General features: G+C 41.0%; 1 protein-coding gene across 4 annotated transcripts; it reads right to left on the minus strand.

Annotated features, from left to right (window-relative positions):
• Positions 1-535: 535 nt before the first annotated feature.
• mmut (methylmalonyl CoA mutase) lies at positions 536-18,034 on the minus strand. Of its 4 annotated transcripts, none has more exons than XM_053444999.1 (13): positions 17,956-18,034; positions 15,781-16,210; positions 14,720-15,087; positions 14,409-14,566; positions 12,424-12,595; positions 12,077-12,325; positions 11,719-11,830; positions 10,095-10,210; positions 8,547-8,662; positions 6,415-6,546; positions 6,169-6,316; positions 4,991-5,158; positions 536-1,899 (listed from the first exon to the last, which is right to left on the minus strand). In XM_053444999.1, exons 2-13 carry the CDS (start codon positions 16,172-16,174, stop codon positions 1,771-1,773), a joined length of 2,262 nt encoding a protein of 753 aa, XP_053300974.1. In that variant the 5' UTR covers positions 16,175-16,210; positions 17,956-18,034; the 3' UTR covers positions 536-1,770. The 4 variants fall into 4 exon arrangements, with proteins under 4 accessions (XP_053300974.1, XP_053300976.1, XP_053300975.1 ...); XM_053445001.1 differs by having other exon boundaries at positions 15,781-16,179; positions 17,731-18,016; XM_053445000.1 differs by having other exon boundaries at positions 17,731-18,016.
• Between the last annotated feature and the right edge of the window lie 356 nt (positions 18,035-18,390).

Raw genomic sequence — 18,390 nt, forward strand, 5'->3', positions numbered from 1 at the left:
GTGTATAAATCCATCAAAAACGTATCAAATGCCCAAGTCAACATTTGCACACATTTCACATAATCGCTCTTCTCGCACACAATTTTCAGAAATGTCTTGAAATGGCAAATTCAAGGAGGAGGGTGTCGACCAGAGACTAAATACAGCAACTCCAAACACTAGTTGAATGAGAGTGAAACAGTAACTACACAATAACTATGTACTGCAATATGTCAATTAAAATAATAGGATATTCCCAAAAGTTGTCCAGTAGACGAGTAATCAAGGGAGCCATAATCAGGTGTAGGTTTAGATGGTTACACAAAAGCAGTAGTATTGTTATGGTACTTTAGGGCAGCCTTAACTATACAGCATATAGCAGCCGCCGGTTTCTTTCCGGCTGTTGCTACTGCTGCATGTCTGCTATATTAGAGCCCAAACTGCAGTTTAACGGCGTGTTCACATATTTCGCGAAAATTCAGGTATCAAACCACAGCGCGGCTTCCTGTGGCGTTTCTCCATAACTGAGTATTTCAGAAAAAAGGTTACCCAGTAGTCAGCTACAAGTCCACGTTTTATTTTGAGCAGAGCGCTGAATCTGATTCCACATCTCACATAGAAAAATACTGTCTATGACTATATAAACAGAAGCTGGTTAAATGAAACATGATGCAGCAAAGAAAGAAACTAAAACAATGCAACATAATAAAAGCATTACATTTCAATGCTCATGCTGCTTGTGTTTTATATTGGATGTTGTTATAAACCCAGGAATGTAATGCTTTTATTGTGAAATGACAATTTATTTCCACTACTGGGTTACTAATCACACTCTGCTACACACATTTCATAATAAAATCATCTTATTCCAATGTTTATAATGTTGTATTATGTTTTATATTGGATGGCATTATTAACACTGGAATGTAATACATATTATGAAATGTCTGTGTCAACAACACAGGCTCTATTGACACTCAGTCATTGAAAATAACACACATACATTTCCCAATAAAAGCATTACAGGGCTGTCTTGTGTTTTATATTAGATTGCATTATTAAGATGAATAGCAAAGTCATGATGAAAGCATCATATTCCAAGGTTTATATTGCTGAACTACATTTGATACTGGAAGGCAAAAAATGATGAGCATCTCACCTCAAGGCACACAGTAAATCCTCATTTGCATTAATGTAAATCATGATCTATTCTCATGTAAGTATCAGTCTTACTATGGTCATTACAATTAAAGAACATCACATTTAAATTTGTAGTGTTAATCAATAGTCCAGGTTCACGCTTTTATTATGAGATTTCAAAGATACTTAATCCTACAATTCACCCTTAAGCAGACTCCACAGTATTGAATAAATCACCATTGAAAGGTTACGAAGACATTATCTGTGATGGTTTTTCTTTAGATTTTATGTCATTCCAAACAATAATAGAGAACTAAACAATTTTTGTGATGAGATATTCTTTCCTTTGTGAAGTTGCAGCAAACTGTGAGGATCCTATTAGTGATAAACTCAAATCTGATGTACAGAGAATTTAGACAACCGTGAGATCACAGCGTGTCGCTACTGACTTTGACTGCGGCACACGCTGGGAACTCCCAGCAGGGAAGGACATGCTTGTTTTTCACAGCCACACGTCAAACTGATTCTGTACAGAAGAGTTCACTCTCAGTCCTAACTCTATTGTTTGTTTGCGACACAGCACGAATAGACAGCTTTAGTTGGAGTTGCACTTTTTTCCCCATTTATTTTTATTATTTTTGCCAAAAGAGTTCACATGGCCTGTCGGATGTTTTCCAGACTCTTCTCAATGTTGTCAATGACCTCCACTGCAGCCTGTGGGATCCTGGTTCCTGGACCAAAGATGGCAGAGACACCGCTCTGGTACAAAAATTCATAGTCCTGTGCACACACATACACACAGATACAGACAGACACACAAAAGAGAAAGAGGAATAGTTTAGACTGAGGCTGCATCCATACTATTACATTTCAGTTTGAAAATGCACCTTCTATCACATGACCCACTTCCGGAAGAAAACTACCGGCATTAGCCTCAACGAGCAGTGTGGAACAGAACAAAGATAATCAATGACAAGCATTGCTGACCCTGATAGTGATGACAATGATACTTTCAGATTGGTTTAGCTTGAAAAAGCAAAAAGGTTGTGATATGGATGTAGCCTGAGAGCAGCTGAGGAGGAACTCAACCCCCTTTACATCATAGAAAGATTGATGGGCACCGTCCCTACGAGATAATGCTGTTGATTAGTACAATTATTTGACTATAAATAAGAAATGGGATGCAGTGTTAATTTTGGCAGCTATTTTTTATTTAGTCTTACGCCGGGTTCACACCGGACGCGGTAGCGACGCCGAAGCGCCGCGCATTACTAATAATATCACATACTTCTGCTGCTATCAGCCTGCAGTAAAAACAGCATTTAATCATTTTTTCAAGCATATACTTACTTGTTGCTCCAATATTAAGCAACAGCGTCCCAACATGTGTCTTTTTTGGTGTTGTCTTTATACAACATATGCTGAGAATCAACTTCTCAAGTTACTTCTCCACTTCAATTATTAATTTAATGTCATCCATGTTGAAGAACTTCTCCACTGTTAGCTCCGGTAAATGTCGGGTGTCGAGGGTAAATTACGTACTCTCCACCCAAGTCTATGTGGAGAATACGTAGCCCCCCCCCCCTCTCTCTCTCTTTTTATCTTTATCACTGCTTGTGTGGCTGTAGTGGATGGGCAGAGGGGGAAAGTGGTCAAATTAAAACTCCAAGACAACAGAAGGTGAATACAAAGTAAGGGATGCACATTTGATAATTTATATCATATAAAATATGTCATCATATCGTTTGAAATCGTTTTTCAGTGTGTTTCCTGTCGCGATACGCTCGCGTCAAGCGGAAAAAATAGACTCGACGCCGAAACGATCGCTTCACGGCGCTAGGCAGCCGCGGCGTGGCGCAGCGCTTCAGGAGCCAGAGGCTTGGTGCTGCGCTTACGCCTCGCTTCCGCGTCCGGCGTTAGTCTTAGTCTTTTGACGAAAATGCATATTAGTTTTAGTCACATTTAGTCATTTTTATCCTTCTTAGTTTTAGTCTAGTTTTAGTCGACAAAAACTAATTACATTTTAGTCTAGTTTTAGTCACATTTAGTAGCCACATTAAACTCCTTATCTTCCCTTCTCAGGCCCAGGGACCCTGTGTTATGTCTAAAACAGCAAAATAGTCTAGCTTGCAGTACTTAGGTTGTCCGTTAGATATCCCTACCAACATAGGTCTATAGCAGGGGTCGGCAACCTTTACTTTCAAAAGAGTAATTTTGCCCCCTCTTCCCCCAAATAAAATTTGTCTGGAGCCGCAAAACATATTTGATAACAAAGCTAATAAAGTTTAATATAAAGTTATACTATACTAAACTATAGTTTGTTGCATTTACGAAATTATAGAATGACAATAAAGAAAACTCTTGACATTTTATTGCTATTTGTACCTGTTACAACAAAGGAAAACACAGAACACTTATGAAGAGAAGAAAATACACTGGCAAGTGTAGGCCTACTTTGAAATAAATTAAACACAGAACTTTGTAGGGCTATTTGAATAAGAAGTACCCTATTTTGAAATAAATAAAAACATATAGCTGCAGCCTAATAGCTTAAAAATATATATTTAGTTTTAAATGTGAAAACAAAAAGTGAGAGCAGGTTGGACTGGAGGCGGACACAGAAACTGAAGCTCGGTACAAACCACCTGCAGCTTCTGCTCTGATCAAGAAGCTGCTACGCTGATCTCTGATCAGCTGAGACCAGAGAAACTCTGTGTTTTCACTGTTTCCATAGTTTTTATTTTCAAAGAATCGTTTTCGTTACGTCTTCGTCTCGTCTTCGTCATGGAAAAAAGATCGTTAACGAATATTTTTCGTTATCGTTTTCGTCAACGAAATTAACACTGATTGGATGAAATGCGTTTGACAGAGAATCACTAAGAATGAAAGGAGCCGGATGAATAGAAATTAATCTGCACTGCTGGAAATCAAGGTATCCTATAGTGTGATAATGACAATGATATGTATCAGGGGAGTTCCTCATCCCCAATGTCCTCTTTCAACATGAACCAAGATGATATAAATTATGTTATCTGTGTAAGTAGTGTTTTCTAACTTCACAGAGAAAGCTGGGGGCCATGCTGGAGGCTATGTAGAAAGAGTGTGCCTGAGAGAGTTGAGGGGGGATTTATTTAGTTATAAAGATTATTGAGCAGAATGCTGTTTCAGTATTAGTTAGTTATTATTATTATTAGTAGTAGTAGTACTAAAAATGGAAAAGCATCAACATACAATTGAGGTTGGATATTGCTTAATATTATCCATACAAACATGAGCTTTTGCCATTCTCTAGTAGATGGGTTATACAGCTATTCAGCTGCTTCTGAAGGCCATAGCTAAAGGTGCAGAGTGTGGTAGCATTATCAGCATGACTACCAGGTCAGAAATGTAGAAGCCTTTCCAAAGATCCTTTAGAAAGACAAAAACCCTCCAGATGTGCTTCATTACTGAGATGTGCTTGTCAACACAGATACCATCTGTGGCTGTAACTGTGTCCACACCTGCTGTGCCAGTCAAGTAGGCGGGCTATGTCAGATAACACGGCTAATTTAAAGACTCCCACTGTTATTTACTCCAATGTACTGTGTCAACACACCAAAGCCCAGTTATCTCAACCAATCTCTGGTTCCACACACGATGGCGATCTTGTTGATAGCGCAGCAGCTTCAGTGTGGTCAAAACACGACTCTGTTGCCTCTCTGAAAACAAGGCAGCGAATCAGAAGAGGAACCTGCAGACGCCATGAAAGCTGGAGCGGCACTGTTACTCCTCATTATCAGAATATTCCATCAAGAACGACATTTTGTAATAAGTTGTTTTTTTACTTTTGCAGAATGGAAATCGAAATTAAATCATGAATCATAAGGGTCACCTGTGGTGGGATGACACCTCCGCAGATGACGAGGATGTCTGGCCTGTTGAGATTCCGTAGTTCCTTGATGAGCTCCGGGACCAGCGTCTTGTGTCCTGCAGCGAGCGTGCTCACCCCGACGCAGTGAACGTCTGCGTCGACCGCCTGCTGGGCCACCTCAATGGCAGTCTGTGCACCACAAACACAGAGGTGGAAAAACAAAGAAAATACGGAACAGCATTAGGCCTAATGAAAGTCTTCTAACAAAACCCTCAATGCAATTTTTATTTACATAACTAATAACCCGCTTGCAGATTAAGTTACAAAGTGTTCTTTGAGTATCCAGAACGATGCCTCGGAGATTTTAGATTTAGAGTCAGATGATGCCAGACTTTACATTGGAATTCGTGTGCCCCTGGTACCCTATTTTAAGATCTTCATGCAGTATCACATGGTGCTCAGGAGTTATCCAGACACATCATTGGCCCCAGCACTTTTCCCGAGGCCATTGTTTTCTTAGGAGTGTGAAAAATGATGGCAGTAACTCACAAATGCATGATGTACGGTATGTCATTCTGAATTTACTCATGTAAGTGGAGTGCTGAAAGTTAGACAATATATTCATTCAAATGAAGAGCATCATTTGTGAACTAAGTATTAGACCAACTTAAGAACATTTCACATCGAAAGCACAAAAGACAGTAAACTTGAACGGCAAGTTTTTCTAAGCCATATTTAGCAACGGCCAGTTCTCACAAAGAAAGCAGGTTTATTCTTCTTTAGTAGTTGCCTGGAATTGTCTGGTCGACATTACATCTGTTAATGTGAACTTTCAAAGTTAACTTTTTTGCCTTAAAGTAACACCCGTTTCCAGTAGGTGGTGCAGGCGTGCCCTCAAGCAGCCTAGCTCTGTGCTAGGCTAGCTACGCAACCCCGACATCTGGCTGAAAGAGGTTACTAGGAAATCCATTTTGTAGTTTTTGCAAATCCTGCTGACAAACAAACCAACACATTTGTTCTAACAAGATTTTTGTTGTTATTGCATGACTGGAAGATGCCCAGCTTCATGGTGAGCTATACATAGCCCTTCTTTTATTCAAGGAAACACAGATTTGCCCAAGATACTGCAGATCAGCAACGAGAACGTCACGCGCTGCAAACGCACCCAAAGTGGCCTTGGCGTGATGTGTGACACTAACCTGAAACAGTGGGCCGATGTCCACGTCAAAGCCCAGGTCGGCGAACCCTGTGGCAATCACTTTGGCTCCTCTGTCGTGACCATCCTGTCCCATCTTTGCCACCAGCAGTCGCGGGTTCCTGCCCTCGTGTTTGTTAAATTCCACAACTCTTAAGATTCAAGAGAGACAACTAACTTTTAACTTGGCTGAAATACAGGAAACAATCTACCATGATTATCCAGATGCCGTTTATTTTTTATGTTCTACCTATTGTGGGTCATGGCGATCTCTTCATTCTCCCCAAACTCGCTGCGGTAAGCCCCGCTCACCATCCTGGTGCTCGCCTTGTGTTCACCAAACACTTTCTTCATGGCGTCAGTAATTTCACCAACGGAGCATCTGTAGAGAGGAACAGAAAGCATCTTCAAAAATATGTTTTTTATCATTCCAATGCTCTACTTTACTACAACTGTTGCATTGGAGTTATTAAACAGCAACAATCAAGTAGCTTCAATATAATTTGTGAATGACAAAGTTTTGGTTATATGAAAGAATACAGCATTAGATATATTGAGATAGATTCAAGGTCTGACAGTCTTAAACCGGCATGGGATGTTGCTGTGGTTGTAGATGTGATGTGAAATAATCCCGTTTCTGCTATGCCACTGCCTCCCACTTGCTGAGGCATTTAACCGCTGTGCAGCGGTTATATGTAGATGTGAAAATCAAGCAGAGTAAATATTGTTAAACATTATAAATATATGTTATTTGTTGTGAAGCAGGAGCTGAGCCAGAAGGCAAAGCTTTCGATTTACCGGTCGATCTATGTTCCAACCATCATCTGTGGTCACGAGCTCTGGCTTCTGAACCGAAAGACTGAGGTCGTTAATACAAGCGGACAAAATTACTTTTTTCCTTCGCTGACTGACATCAGTCTTAAGAGATAGTTCAACCAAAATGTATATTCACTCATTATCATCTACCACTAGGCTGATGGATGTTGGAGTCCACAAAAAACCTTTGGAGTTTCAGGGGTAAACAGCGTCACCCAGTTGTCCGTAAGGCCCGGCAATCAAATCCATCCATCTCGAAATGAGGTCATTTACACCATTTTTCTAACCTTAATGTCCACTGTGATCCACACACAGACGCAGCTCCAGAGGAGGATATCAGAGGACATTTAGGCTATAAACTTGATGACACTTGGATTGAACCACACAAGCAGCATGGTGACAAGCCCCGGGACTGATTCCTTCGGTTCAGCATTCACAAAGAATATGGACAAACTGTCAATAACTGTCTCTGAACACTCGTACTCTCACTGGGACTCTTTCTTTCTCTCTCGCCATGCTCTCTTCCCCTCCTCTTCTGATACAAAAATATGCATGCCTGCAGGAGAGTTTTCCGGATCGACGGGGGAGATAGCTGTCTGCTGTGAGAGGGGCATGAGAAGAGAGAAGCAAAACTAGCCCCCCCTAATCAGATGTGATTGAAACCTTCCCATAGAGCACGCATTTAGCCCTCTTGAATAAGCCCGGTTGTTAAAGGAGCTGCCACATGACAGCCTCAGTTATCAAGAATAATTGACGACAATCATACTGGTCAAAGTTCAGTATGCACTGTGATGGCAGATTTTATATTTAGTTATGTTTCATGCAAGGAATGACAGTTATAGATGGGAATGTTATTCTGATATGTATTTCTGTGTGTTTAAGACTGAAAACATGTGGGGTCAGCTTGGCAGACTCAGATGTGTATTCGTTGGAGATTCCTTTGTGCCTCTGATGAAACAAAAGGTCTTAACAGCAGGGTCCATCCTACTGTCTGCGATAGAGTGCATAGGTGTTACAGTCAGAGACAGGGGTCTCTGGGAAAACAGGTTTTAACACTTGGAGTCTAAGCAGATGCCTGATGTTGATGTGTAGTGAGACCTTCGAAGGGGTCCTTCATTCAGATTGGAGGTGACCAAATCTAAGCCTGAAGACAACACGCAGAGAGCTGATTGGATAAACATTCTACCTCTGTGAAAGGAGGGACTTATTTAGTATAAATCAAATGTGATTCCATTGTTCTGTGCCATTGACCCAAGTCTGACTAAGTGACAGGGTGCTCTGGTCCCTAGTCGCAGCTAGGTAGAATTGTATGAACCAGAATTGATAATTGTCTTTGCTGTGAAATGTAATACAATGTTCCATTACAGCACAGAAGAGCTTCTAAAGAACCACAATGGTCATGCTAATGACGAGCGAATGCGTGCAAGATAAGATCACAGAGGATGCTATATCAGGAGACATTATTTATGAGGCCTGAAACCTGCAAAAGTATCTGAGGCTAAATCTATACAAACAACAAAGTGGTCTGTGCCATTTGAGAGTATCATGACTGTGGGGGGGTCTGACCTGGCTCGAGCTGCCTCCACAGCCAGGCCTAAAAGGTTGCCCTCCCTGGTTCGGGCGCACTCCTCGATGGCTGCCAGGCACTTCATTGCTGCCTCGGGGTCACGCGTTTCCCTCACCTACAACAAGATAGAAACATGGCATTAAACATTTGATGGAATTCGGGAGTACACTATGTCAAACCTTTTTACATTCGTTTTTACTCTTTAACCATGAGAATTACATCAAACAGCTTGTAGACTTTCCTTGCAGCAGGTATTTGGTTATTAGTTCCACCAAAATAGTTAGTTCCACAATTGTCTACCTGCTGGAAATGTCGATGATACTGATTTTGAGGCATTTAAAAATCATGCCATTAATGCTAGAAATGTAGACCATAGATTTTGACTTCTTGACCTATAGTTTTATGATTCCTACGCACATGCAGCACTTCTACTGTGTATCTTCCTACAAACTGTATACTGTACAGACCAGACCACACAGAGCACTGGACCCACAGAGACTTTACCTTATTTTCCACACACAATCACCTGGACATGACATAAACAAAAAATAAATTGCAGGGAAAGTTGAGCTATCCTATCTGCACCACACATACAGACCCCAAGTGCTGTGTCTATGCTTCAAACTAGAGCCTTTTCAAGACATATCAGTATTTTCAATTACAGAATCAACAATGCAGGAAAATGTTTATTCACTAAATTCAAGTTTTACTAGGGCACTTCCTGTTCTAAACATCCCGGTTTATCACGTGTCTAAAATGTAACAAATTCAACACTGCACTTCAGTGAGCCCTTAACACAAGTGTGAGGCAGATAAACGGTTCTCGAATTATGCATTGCAGATGGACGTTCAGTTGCTACATATATCTATATAACGCCAATATATCAGTATCTGAAGTTTTTTACCCTCAATATCGGAAAAGGCATCAAGCCCATCCCAAAATCTTGTGAGTCCAGCTGTACAGTCATGAAAACTGATTCAGTATCAGTTCTTCAACCCCAAAAGTCTCTTAGAGAGGTGAAACAAATAACTAGAATCTAGTGGATTCAGCTCCTCTTGTAAAATCAAGACATGGATGACTGAGAATCTACACAGACATCATCTTTAATTTCATTCTGCTCCACAGGTTTGGCCGTCATGTCCTACGGCATCAACACTTCGCTGTCTCCAAATGGAATCACATTTTCATGCACATTAACCTTTCACCACAGGCAAGTGAACCCAAGATATTTAGGTGTCCAATGACAGCAGGTACAGAAGTGTTCTCCTGTCAGTTTCAATACCGTATTCTGAATGGATTCCAGCGGGGTCAGTTCACGTTAACGTTGTATGTATTTACAATGACCTGCCGTGATTTTTGCTGAAACTACAATCACATACATGCAATTATGTGACCATCAAAAAAAATTCTCAATATTCTGTTGTCTTTTCCTGCTTTTATCAGCACTTTAGTTTTTAGTATTATTTGTAACGTCTCATTTTAAAAATATATATTATCTTGTAGGTCTTGTTGGTTTAGCCAGAATCCAATTAGGAAAGCTCACTGACCTTTTTCAGTTTTGCCACCTGCTTCTGTCGTACGATCGTGTTATCTATGGCCAGCACCTCGACACTCTCCTCTTTCTCCAGACGATACTTGTTCACACCGACAATGACTTCTGATCCTAAAAAGGAAAGGTCAAAAAAGGAATGAACCACAAAACCAATAACACCATAGTAAACAACTGGACCAAAAGCGTTCATTTGTCCTCAACGTTTCAGGAATGTGACAGAGAAGACCGAAAGAAAGAATAAATCTTTACCCCTAAAAATAAAAGAAGCTTAAATTGAACCTGAACACATCACATAACAGTAACCAACAAGTGAATGAGAAACAAAGTGTGGCCTCTGACCTTTTCACCGTTAATCCCTTCTTCTCCTTTAAGTCAGTTCTCGCCTACATGCTCCAGTAACCCCTTAAACCCTTCAGCTCATTCAAGTTATCCCCACAGAATTTTAACTTGATGGTACACCAGATAACATACAAATAATCTCAGGATTTGAGGAATCCTAACATGGTTTAATTCCTGATGTTAGTACCATCGATTTCTTATAGTTATACTTTATAATTTAAGTATATTAATTACTCGTAATAATTTGAAATTGTTATATGTCTAGAATAAGGGTACTGAGAACAAAAAGCAGCAATGATCTTTATAACTCTTTATGTTCCCAAATAACAGTGAGCAGTGTCACAATCTGAAATCTATATGGCAAAGATGGAAAAATTTGAGGTAAAAAAAAAAAAAACTGCCAGCAGCAGAGACATCACCGCTAGTGTGAATCAGAAAGCCAATGAATAACAATATGGACAAGTGGCAGGGGGATTAGAGAGAAAAGCTCCCTAGTGACTCCCGGATCTCTCCAGCTCCATCGCAATCATTTGTGGCTTTAGGGGTCATCGTAAAGTTAATTTCAAAGACACACAAAACTGACTCAAATCAATGTCCCCATAATAACATGTTACCTCACACAAGGAAAATAATACATAGTCAGCTGGGGTCAAGCTGTGATACGATCCATGCCCTAGCGTTGGGGTACTGGCTAGCAGTTTTCGGTGTAAATTTAAATGTTCTTGCAAAAAATCTGATCAGAATCTTAGTAGTCACAGCTGCAAACTAAACGTCACGTTCAATGCACACTCAAATCAGTGCATGACTAGTAAATACTGGACGAAAGTGAATATTTAAACTTATTATAGTTTTACTTCAGAAGTTAACTTCTTCAAAAGGTTAAATCCACCCTTGATCTTTTATGGCAAAGAGGACTAATCTTTATAGCTTGAAAGTTTAGATGATACAGAGTCTTAGGATGTTTTAAAACTAAGAGGTTTTAAGAGATAGGAACCAGCAGCCATAAAGCTTGTTAAGAGCTATTCTGGACAAATACAAAAAATCTTGGATTGTGGAAAAGGTCCTTAAGAGCAGAACTATCAGGCTGTGTTGCAGTTTCTTCAAAACATTCTATTAAGGGAAGATTAGGACATAAATTCAACCTTTCACGCCAAACTTGGTGACAAATGTGACCATTTTAGACCAATTACAGCAATGTCCCGTGCAGGCCTAGGTTAAGATGTGACGTAGAACCTAGCAGAGGAGCAGGAGGTACATGAATGTATATCTGAGTGGTATACCTGAGTCAATGCGGGCCTGTCTACGTGCTGCACATTCTTCAATACGAAGTTTTGGAAGGCCCTCTGCCACAGCACTGGCCATGCCTCCCATCTCTTCAATGTCTTTAATGAACTGTAAAAATGAAAACACAGGTTGTGAATGAGTTTCTATGATGTATGATTACTTTTTGTAGTTACTTCATGTATCAGGTCATTAACCTCACTAAAACTCAACAGGCACGGGGCCAGAGAGTTCTAAAACAATATTTGAACAAAGGATTTCAAAGAGAGAAATTAGACCTAAGCTGTGTGGCACGAGTATATGTAAGGGTCGAAAAACCCTCCTTGATTTCAGAGGAAGCCTAAGCAGTTGACAAACCATCATGGCTGTGTTGTACACGTCCTCTGTGAGGGACTCCATCATGTGCGAGCCCCCCCAGGGGTCGGCCACATTGGGAATGCCCGACTCCTCCTGGATGATGATTTGGGTGTTCCTTGCAATACGAGCGCTCTTCACCGTGGGCAGGCCCAGAGCTTCATCAAAGGAGTTGGTGTGGAGTGACTGGGTGCCCCCGAACACAGCCGCCATGCCTTCAATCACCGTTCGGACCACGTTGTTGTACGGATCCTACGAAAGTTGCCACAGAAGAAAAATATAACTGCTGTCCATTCAGTTTGACTTTAACAATTTGTTAAAATACCTAAATGACCATGACTTTTATTTACTTGTTCGGTGAGGGACCAGCCTGAAGTCTGGCAGTGAGTGCGGAGGAGAAGAGACTTTGCATTCTTGGGCTGGAAGTTGTCCTTAATGAGCGTGGCCCACAACCTCCTGGCTGCCCTCAGTTTAGCAATTTCCATGTAGAAATTCATCCCAATGCCCCAGAAGAATGACAGCCTGACAGCACACACAACATAAGTTGAAAAAGATAAATGTAATCAGTCAATAAAATAGAAAGATAAATGGTAACTGATATAGATTTTGCACAGAAAAATATAAGCCAGGGCAGTTGAGCCTTTTTCCGACATGAACTCGAAAACACTCGTTACATCTTTGTCAGTATTGTTTTTTTTTGTCCTCAGTCAATTGTTAGAAAGCTAATCAACACTCACATAAAGCCTATTGTGACGTTCTCAATTAAGTTGTTTGCTCAACCTACAGGCACAAACCTAATAAGAAACTCAGTTTTCAAGATAAATGACAAAGAGAAGCTGTAAATCCTGCAAATATGAGAGAAAGGCAGAATGTGTTGTTCAGCATGGCTTCACTGCCTTCGTTTGAAAACAGCCGAATCAATTAATAGATTTTCCGTTTCAGCTCTAGAAAATAAATCGCTAATTGTACAACTGAGAAAGCATTTGCCTTCATTTTGTGAAGAAATCCCACAAACCACACTGCAGAAACGATTTGCTTTGCTCCTATGGTGGTTCACTGGAAGCCCACCACAGTGGCCATGCTGTAATGACATTGCAGTCAATTGTTCAGTTCTCGCCTGAACTCAAGCGTAAGTACAGGTCGCAGCTCGTGCAAATTGCCTTTAGAAAAACATGAAAGCTAATGGTGGAAAAGCCTCCAAGTCTCAAAAATAAGTGACATCTTTGTATTGATTGTGGGTGACCTGTGTGAGAAATCATTACGAGGGAGTAAAGGTCAGACCCTCGTAACCTCGCAGCCATCAAAGTGATGAAAGTACAGAGGACATAATGGATGTTGGTGGCTAGTGACAGGAAGCAGAACATTTTATATTTCAAAAGAACAAAAATAAGGTGAAGCCACAGAGAATCACATATAGAGGATGTATTATGGGTAACTCCAAGACTATGGATCACGACGAAAGAAATCAGGCATGGTTAGGAAACAGATCTATGGGTGCGTAATATCTGGTGCGGCTTGATTTCATTAATATTGCTTATTAGGGAAGACAACTGAGGGAGTAATTTCGTAAAGAAATCACACAAACCGCACTGCAGAAACTCTTCCCTTTGTTCCTATGACAATACAACGAAAGCCTTAATTGAATTCATAGAGGGGCTTTGGCTCCTTTTCAACTGGTCAAAAATCCCACTGACATCTGGCTTTTTTATGTATTGGGAACGGAATCAATCGGCATTCACTCTGATTAGACACAGGCTTTTATCTGATTGCCATTAATGGGAAAGCAACTCCATACATGACAGAAAGCGAAGCGAGACAACGCCTCAGTTGTCAGTGTGGTTGTGATGTTGAAAAGGACAAAGCGAGAGAAAAAAACTGACTGTTATGGCATTGTTTGATCTGGCTAGCCGCTTTTCAATCTGGCTTTATGCCGGTCTGTGAGTCCCATCTGCTGGTTCAACAAATAAAGGCGCAGGTAATTGTGAGGCAGGACCTGTTGTTGTGACGCAGTAGTCAAACAGTAGTTTAGGAATGTGGTTATCTGTCAGGGAAATGGACCCATTATACATCTTTTATTATTTTACATGACCATAGTGTTATTTAAAAGGTGGCAGACCTGAGAGCTCATAAGAGTCATCCACAATGGGTGGTTTTATGCTTTGTGTTGAGTTGGCATCAAAGTGACTGGAGATAAAGTGAACTGTGAGAGTTCCTGCTCCAATGAATCTTAAATTTATAATATCATTTCATTGGTCTGGCCATAGTCATAAGCAACAACTATGTCAATCAATGACGTCAATCAGAATCTTTCACCTTCACACTTAATATTTTGTACCTTGGGGCAAACTCGTCGATGGTTAACCCGGCTTTCAGGCCAGTGCGGCAATACTCGAGGCCATCAGCGATGGTGTAGGCCACCTCCAGGATGGCGTCAGCTCCAGCCTCCTGAAGATGGTATCCACTGATGGATATCGAATTGAACTTGGGCATGTGCTGTGAACGTAGTTAAGTCAGAGAATCAACAAAAGTCATATTGTCAAAGTCAAAAGACAATCATTTAATATGTAACATTAAAAACGTATTGAATAGTTTTCCAGTACTGTTTGATGAATGGACATGACCAGGTGACTGTTAGCCGGTACATACCTTGGAGGTATAAGCAAAGATGTCGGCAATGGCGTGCATGGATGGCTCCGGGGGGAAAATGTAGGTGTTGCGCACCATGAACTCTTTCAAAATGTCATTTTGTATGGTGCCTGTCAATTTGGCTTTGGACACACCCTGCTCCTCTCCAGTCACAATAAACATTGCCAGCACGGGGATAACCGCTCCGTTCATTGTCATTGAGACAGACATCTTCTCAAGTGGGATCTCATCAAACAGCATCTTCATGTCCTCCACTGTATCTATGGCAACTCCGGCCATGCCGACATCTCCGTGGACGCGGGGGTTGTCTGAATCATACCCGCGGTGTGTCGGCAGGTCGAAGGCGACGGAAAGACCCTGCTGTCCGGCTGAAAACAGAGAGCGGAGGAAATTGATGGTTCGAGTTGGGAAAAGGAAGATGGGTGGCATGAATGGGCATTACAGATGGGGTATAAAAAAAAACTACTAAAAAATCATTGCTGACAAAATAAGCAGTTTCTGCTGCAATAGCAGTCCATCAAAATTATAGCCACAAAATAAATGATTTGTTAATAATCTGTGTATTGAGCAGACTATGTCTTTTCAGCAGTTTGTCTTGCACCAACCAAATATTTAAAAAAAACATTCTTGTCAGCACCACTTTAACAACCCTATACTGTCATTTTTCCCAGTATAGACTTGTTAATGTTTTACTTTGCCTTAATTTTCCTTTCTTATTATTGGAATAAGCTGACTTCTATTTAGAGCATAAGGAAAGCAGCTTTTGTTCCAGCTGTCTAAATTGCTGAACACCTCTCGAGGGAAAATGGCAGATTTCTGTTCAAGAATAATTGGGTGCAGATTTGAGACTTCCTTGTGGGCCTTTGCAAGCTTTGCAAAGAGAAACCCTTAAAGGTTACATTATGTGATTACATGACAATGCTACAGCAGTTTACATTTTTTAATTTTAATTTAATTTATCTAGTTGTACAATCTTTTTCATTTAAATGTCATTCAATTAAATTTGTAGATTGAATTTATAGTGTTCCAGCTAAAATGGAAGAGTACATAACAAAATCTACCTTTAATATTATCTTTATAGAACTTGTTGCTCTCCTCCACGGTGCTAAATCCAGCATACTGCCTGATTGTCCACGGCCTGTTAGTGTACATGGTGGGATAAGGCCCTCTAGTATAGGGAAACACTCCTGGCAATTCATCAGCACCGCCAGCTGTGTCTGCTCTGGTGTACACTGGCTTGATGTTGATTCCCTCCGGCGTGCGCCAGATCAGATCAGCTGGGTCCTTCCCCTTGAGCTGTTTCTTGGCCAGAGCGGCCCATTCAGGATGCAGCTCAGTCTGGTCCCTCCAGGGCGTGGACGTGTGGATCAGAGAGCGCTGTTTGCGCGTGCAGACAGAGCCTCTAACCAGGCGCCGGGCAGCCAGCGCTGCACATGCCCTCTGTGCGGTCAGCATGTTCCCTGTTGGCTCGATCAGACAAACATGGATCACCTGATGAAGACATGAATGAACAGATAAGAAGCATTGGAAAACTGTTAGTTATGTTTGCATGATAGCGGCAGTGAGTTTTTAGTCCATGTGACTCTAAGCAAAAATAACAAATCATCCTTTTTAGAATTTTGATCGGAGATTAAGTCTTGTTTTAAATGTAATGATTTGGGGGATCAAGCTCTTGCCCATTTGACCCTCAATTTCCCAAAGTGCCCTATTTTCTGAGATTCAACTCTGGAGAAATTCGGTTATCCTAAACTGTATGATGCTTGTAAGATTCCATATTTCAGTCTGTTTGAATATGGGTTGCTATAATTATGCTACAAAACTATATAGGAGTATTTCTTTCCCTCTTGCGCTCTCTCTCATTCTAGAGGTATCTCTGACTCCAGAGCTGCAGGATCCAGATCGCAACCATTATTTGTTACTGTTAATGTAATTATTATTATTAATACTACTAATACCACTTCCAACTGGTGCACAACTGTCCCTGATCTCTGTCTTATCCCTCTCCCCCTCTCTCTTCTTTTTTCCAGCCACCTTTCCTCTCTCCCCTTCACCCCAACCTTTGTTTGGTTCTGCTCCAGGTTTGTTACTGTTAAAAAAAAGGGAACTTTTTTCTCCACAGGCGTTAAGTGTTTGCTTGTTGTGAGAACTGGTGGGTTTCTCTGTAATTTCAGGTCTTGACCTTCGAATGTGAAGTGCCTTGACATTAAGTGTGTGGTGATTTGGCGCTGCAAAAATAGAATCCGACTGGATTATAGGTTTTAACACTTTTGAGCACCTCTCCCTGTGAAGGTCACTGAACAGCACTGTTTCTGCGTCAGAAAGGCAACCATCAATTCCGCATGAATGTCATCCAAGCAGCTTTTCGTTCAGACAGAAATTTACTGTCAGCGTCGGTTCCGAACTCGCAGTTTAATATTGGGGGAAGCTACTTTAATGTCCGACCACTTCCTGTTCCAGACCAATTCAATGTGTAAGAAAACAATAATCCAAAAGAAACAACAGTGGCCAACATCATTGCAGGACTCCTGTCTATCTGTGCTATTCCATGGCTCATGTGCCATTTGTTACACTGTTCTGTTTACACTGTGTTTATTCTGTTTACAACGGTGTTTATTCTTTTAACATTGTCTATATTCTGTTAACACTGTGTATATTCTGTGTGCACTGTGCGTTTTCTGCACACACTACATAAAACACTTTATTATGAATACTACTGATGTCTATTTTGTGACTGTCCTGCTTGCTGCAGCATCACATTTGATAGATTCATCTTATCTTCACTCGTGTATATTGACAGTGCGTGAGAGACTACGCAGCTACTTCCCCAGTTTCACAGTTAACGTGAACACAGTTGAAACAGGCTTGAATACAAAAGCTAAATGTACACAGAAACAAAAGCGAGGACGTTAGCTCCTTATTAGCATTGTGGCGTTTCGACTAGCTAACAAAACCGACAGACATTTGAGGTCACGATAAGGAGTCGGGTGGTTTGATCACTGCGGGCTACTGACCTGACTGTTCCAACGAGATGTAACAGAGACAATAAGCACAACTTTAAATTGCAGCAAAAATAACTGAGCTGCTAAGCTAAGCACTTGTTAGCTAACATCAGATTTAGCATCGCTAAAGGCGCTAGCAAGGGGAGACCAAGACGACAGCGACTGACGTGAGACCAAGCTGCTAAAATGCCTCCCAGCACTTTTTGGTTTTTAAATGTTTGAGGATAATTTTCTGACCTTGTCCTGTGTTGTTGTCTCATAAGTGTCTCGAAAGGCGTGTGTCCGTCCGACCAATGAAGTCTCACTACACTGACATTCGACCAATCGCGTGCTGCGAACTTCGACCTGCGACACCGGAAGTAGATGTCAATGCAAAGATTGTTGAATGTAAAGGTGATGAGCAACGTGGTTTTTTAAATGTATTTTCACAAGTGAGTCTATCCAATTATACATAGTGAAGTAACTTATAGGGAAAAGACATGTTGTAGCCTTTTATTACAGACACATCATTTTGCATTACAGATTCCATTCAGAGCAAGTGGGACTTCAGTCACTGCTGTTCCTTCACTAGGCTGCTGTGCACTGATGACCTTCACCACCAGGAGGCGTTGTTTCTGTAGAAGCTCCTGTCCAGCACCGACTCTCGTAAGGCCGTCCCTCTATTATAAGTCA

This window comes from Pleuronectes platessa, chromosome 17, assembly GCF_947347685.1.
Source record: "Pleuronectes platessa chromosome 17, fPlePla1.1, whole genome shotgun sequence".
In the NCBI taxonomy this organism is placed as follows: domain Eukaryota; kingdom Metazoa; phylum Chordata; class Actinopteri; order Pleuronectiformes; family Pleuronectidae; genus Pleuronectes; species Pleuronectes platessa.

Bases quoted from the DNA above. Each gene is read 5' to 3' on its own strand.
- mmut (XM_053444999.1), bottom strand. From the start codon at position 16,174: ATGCTGACCGCACAGAGGGCATGTGCAGCGCTGGCTGCCCGGCGCCTG. The intron at 10,211-11,718 runs GTATACCACTCA...TTTCCTTTTTAG, and splicing joins ACAGGCCCGCATTGACTCAG to GATCAGAAGTCATTGTCGGT. The intron at 8,663-10,094 runs GTCAGTGAGCTT...ATCTTGTTGTAG, and splicing joins AGGTGGCAAAACTGAAAAAG to GTGAGGGAAACGCGTGACCC.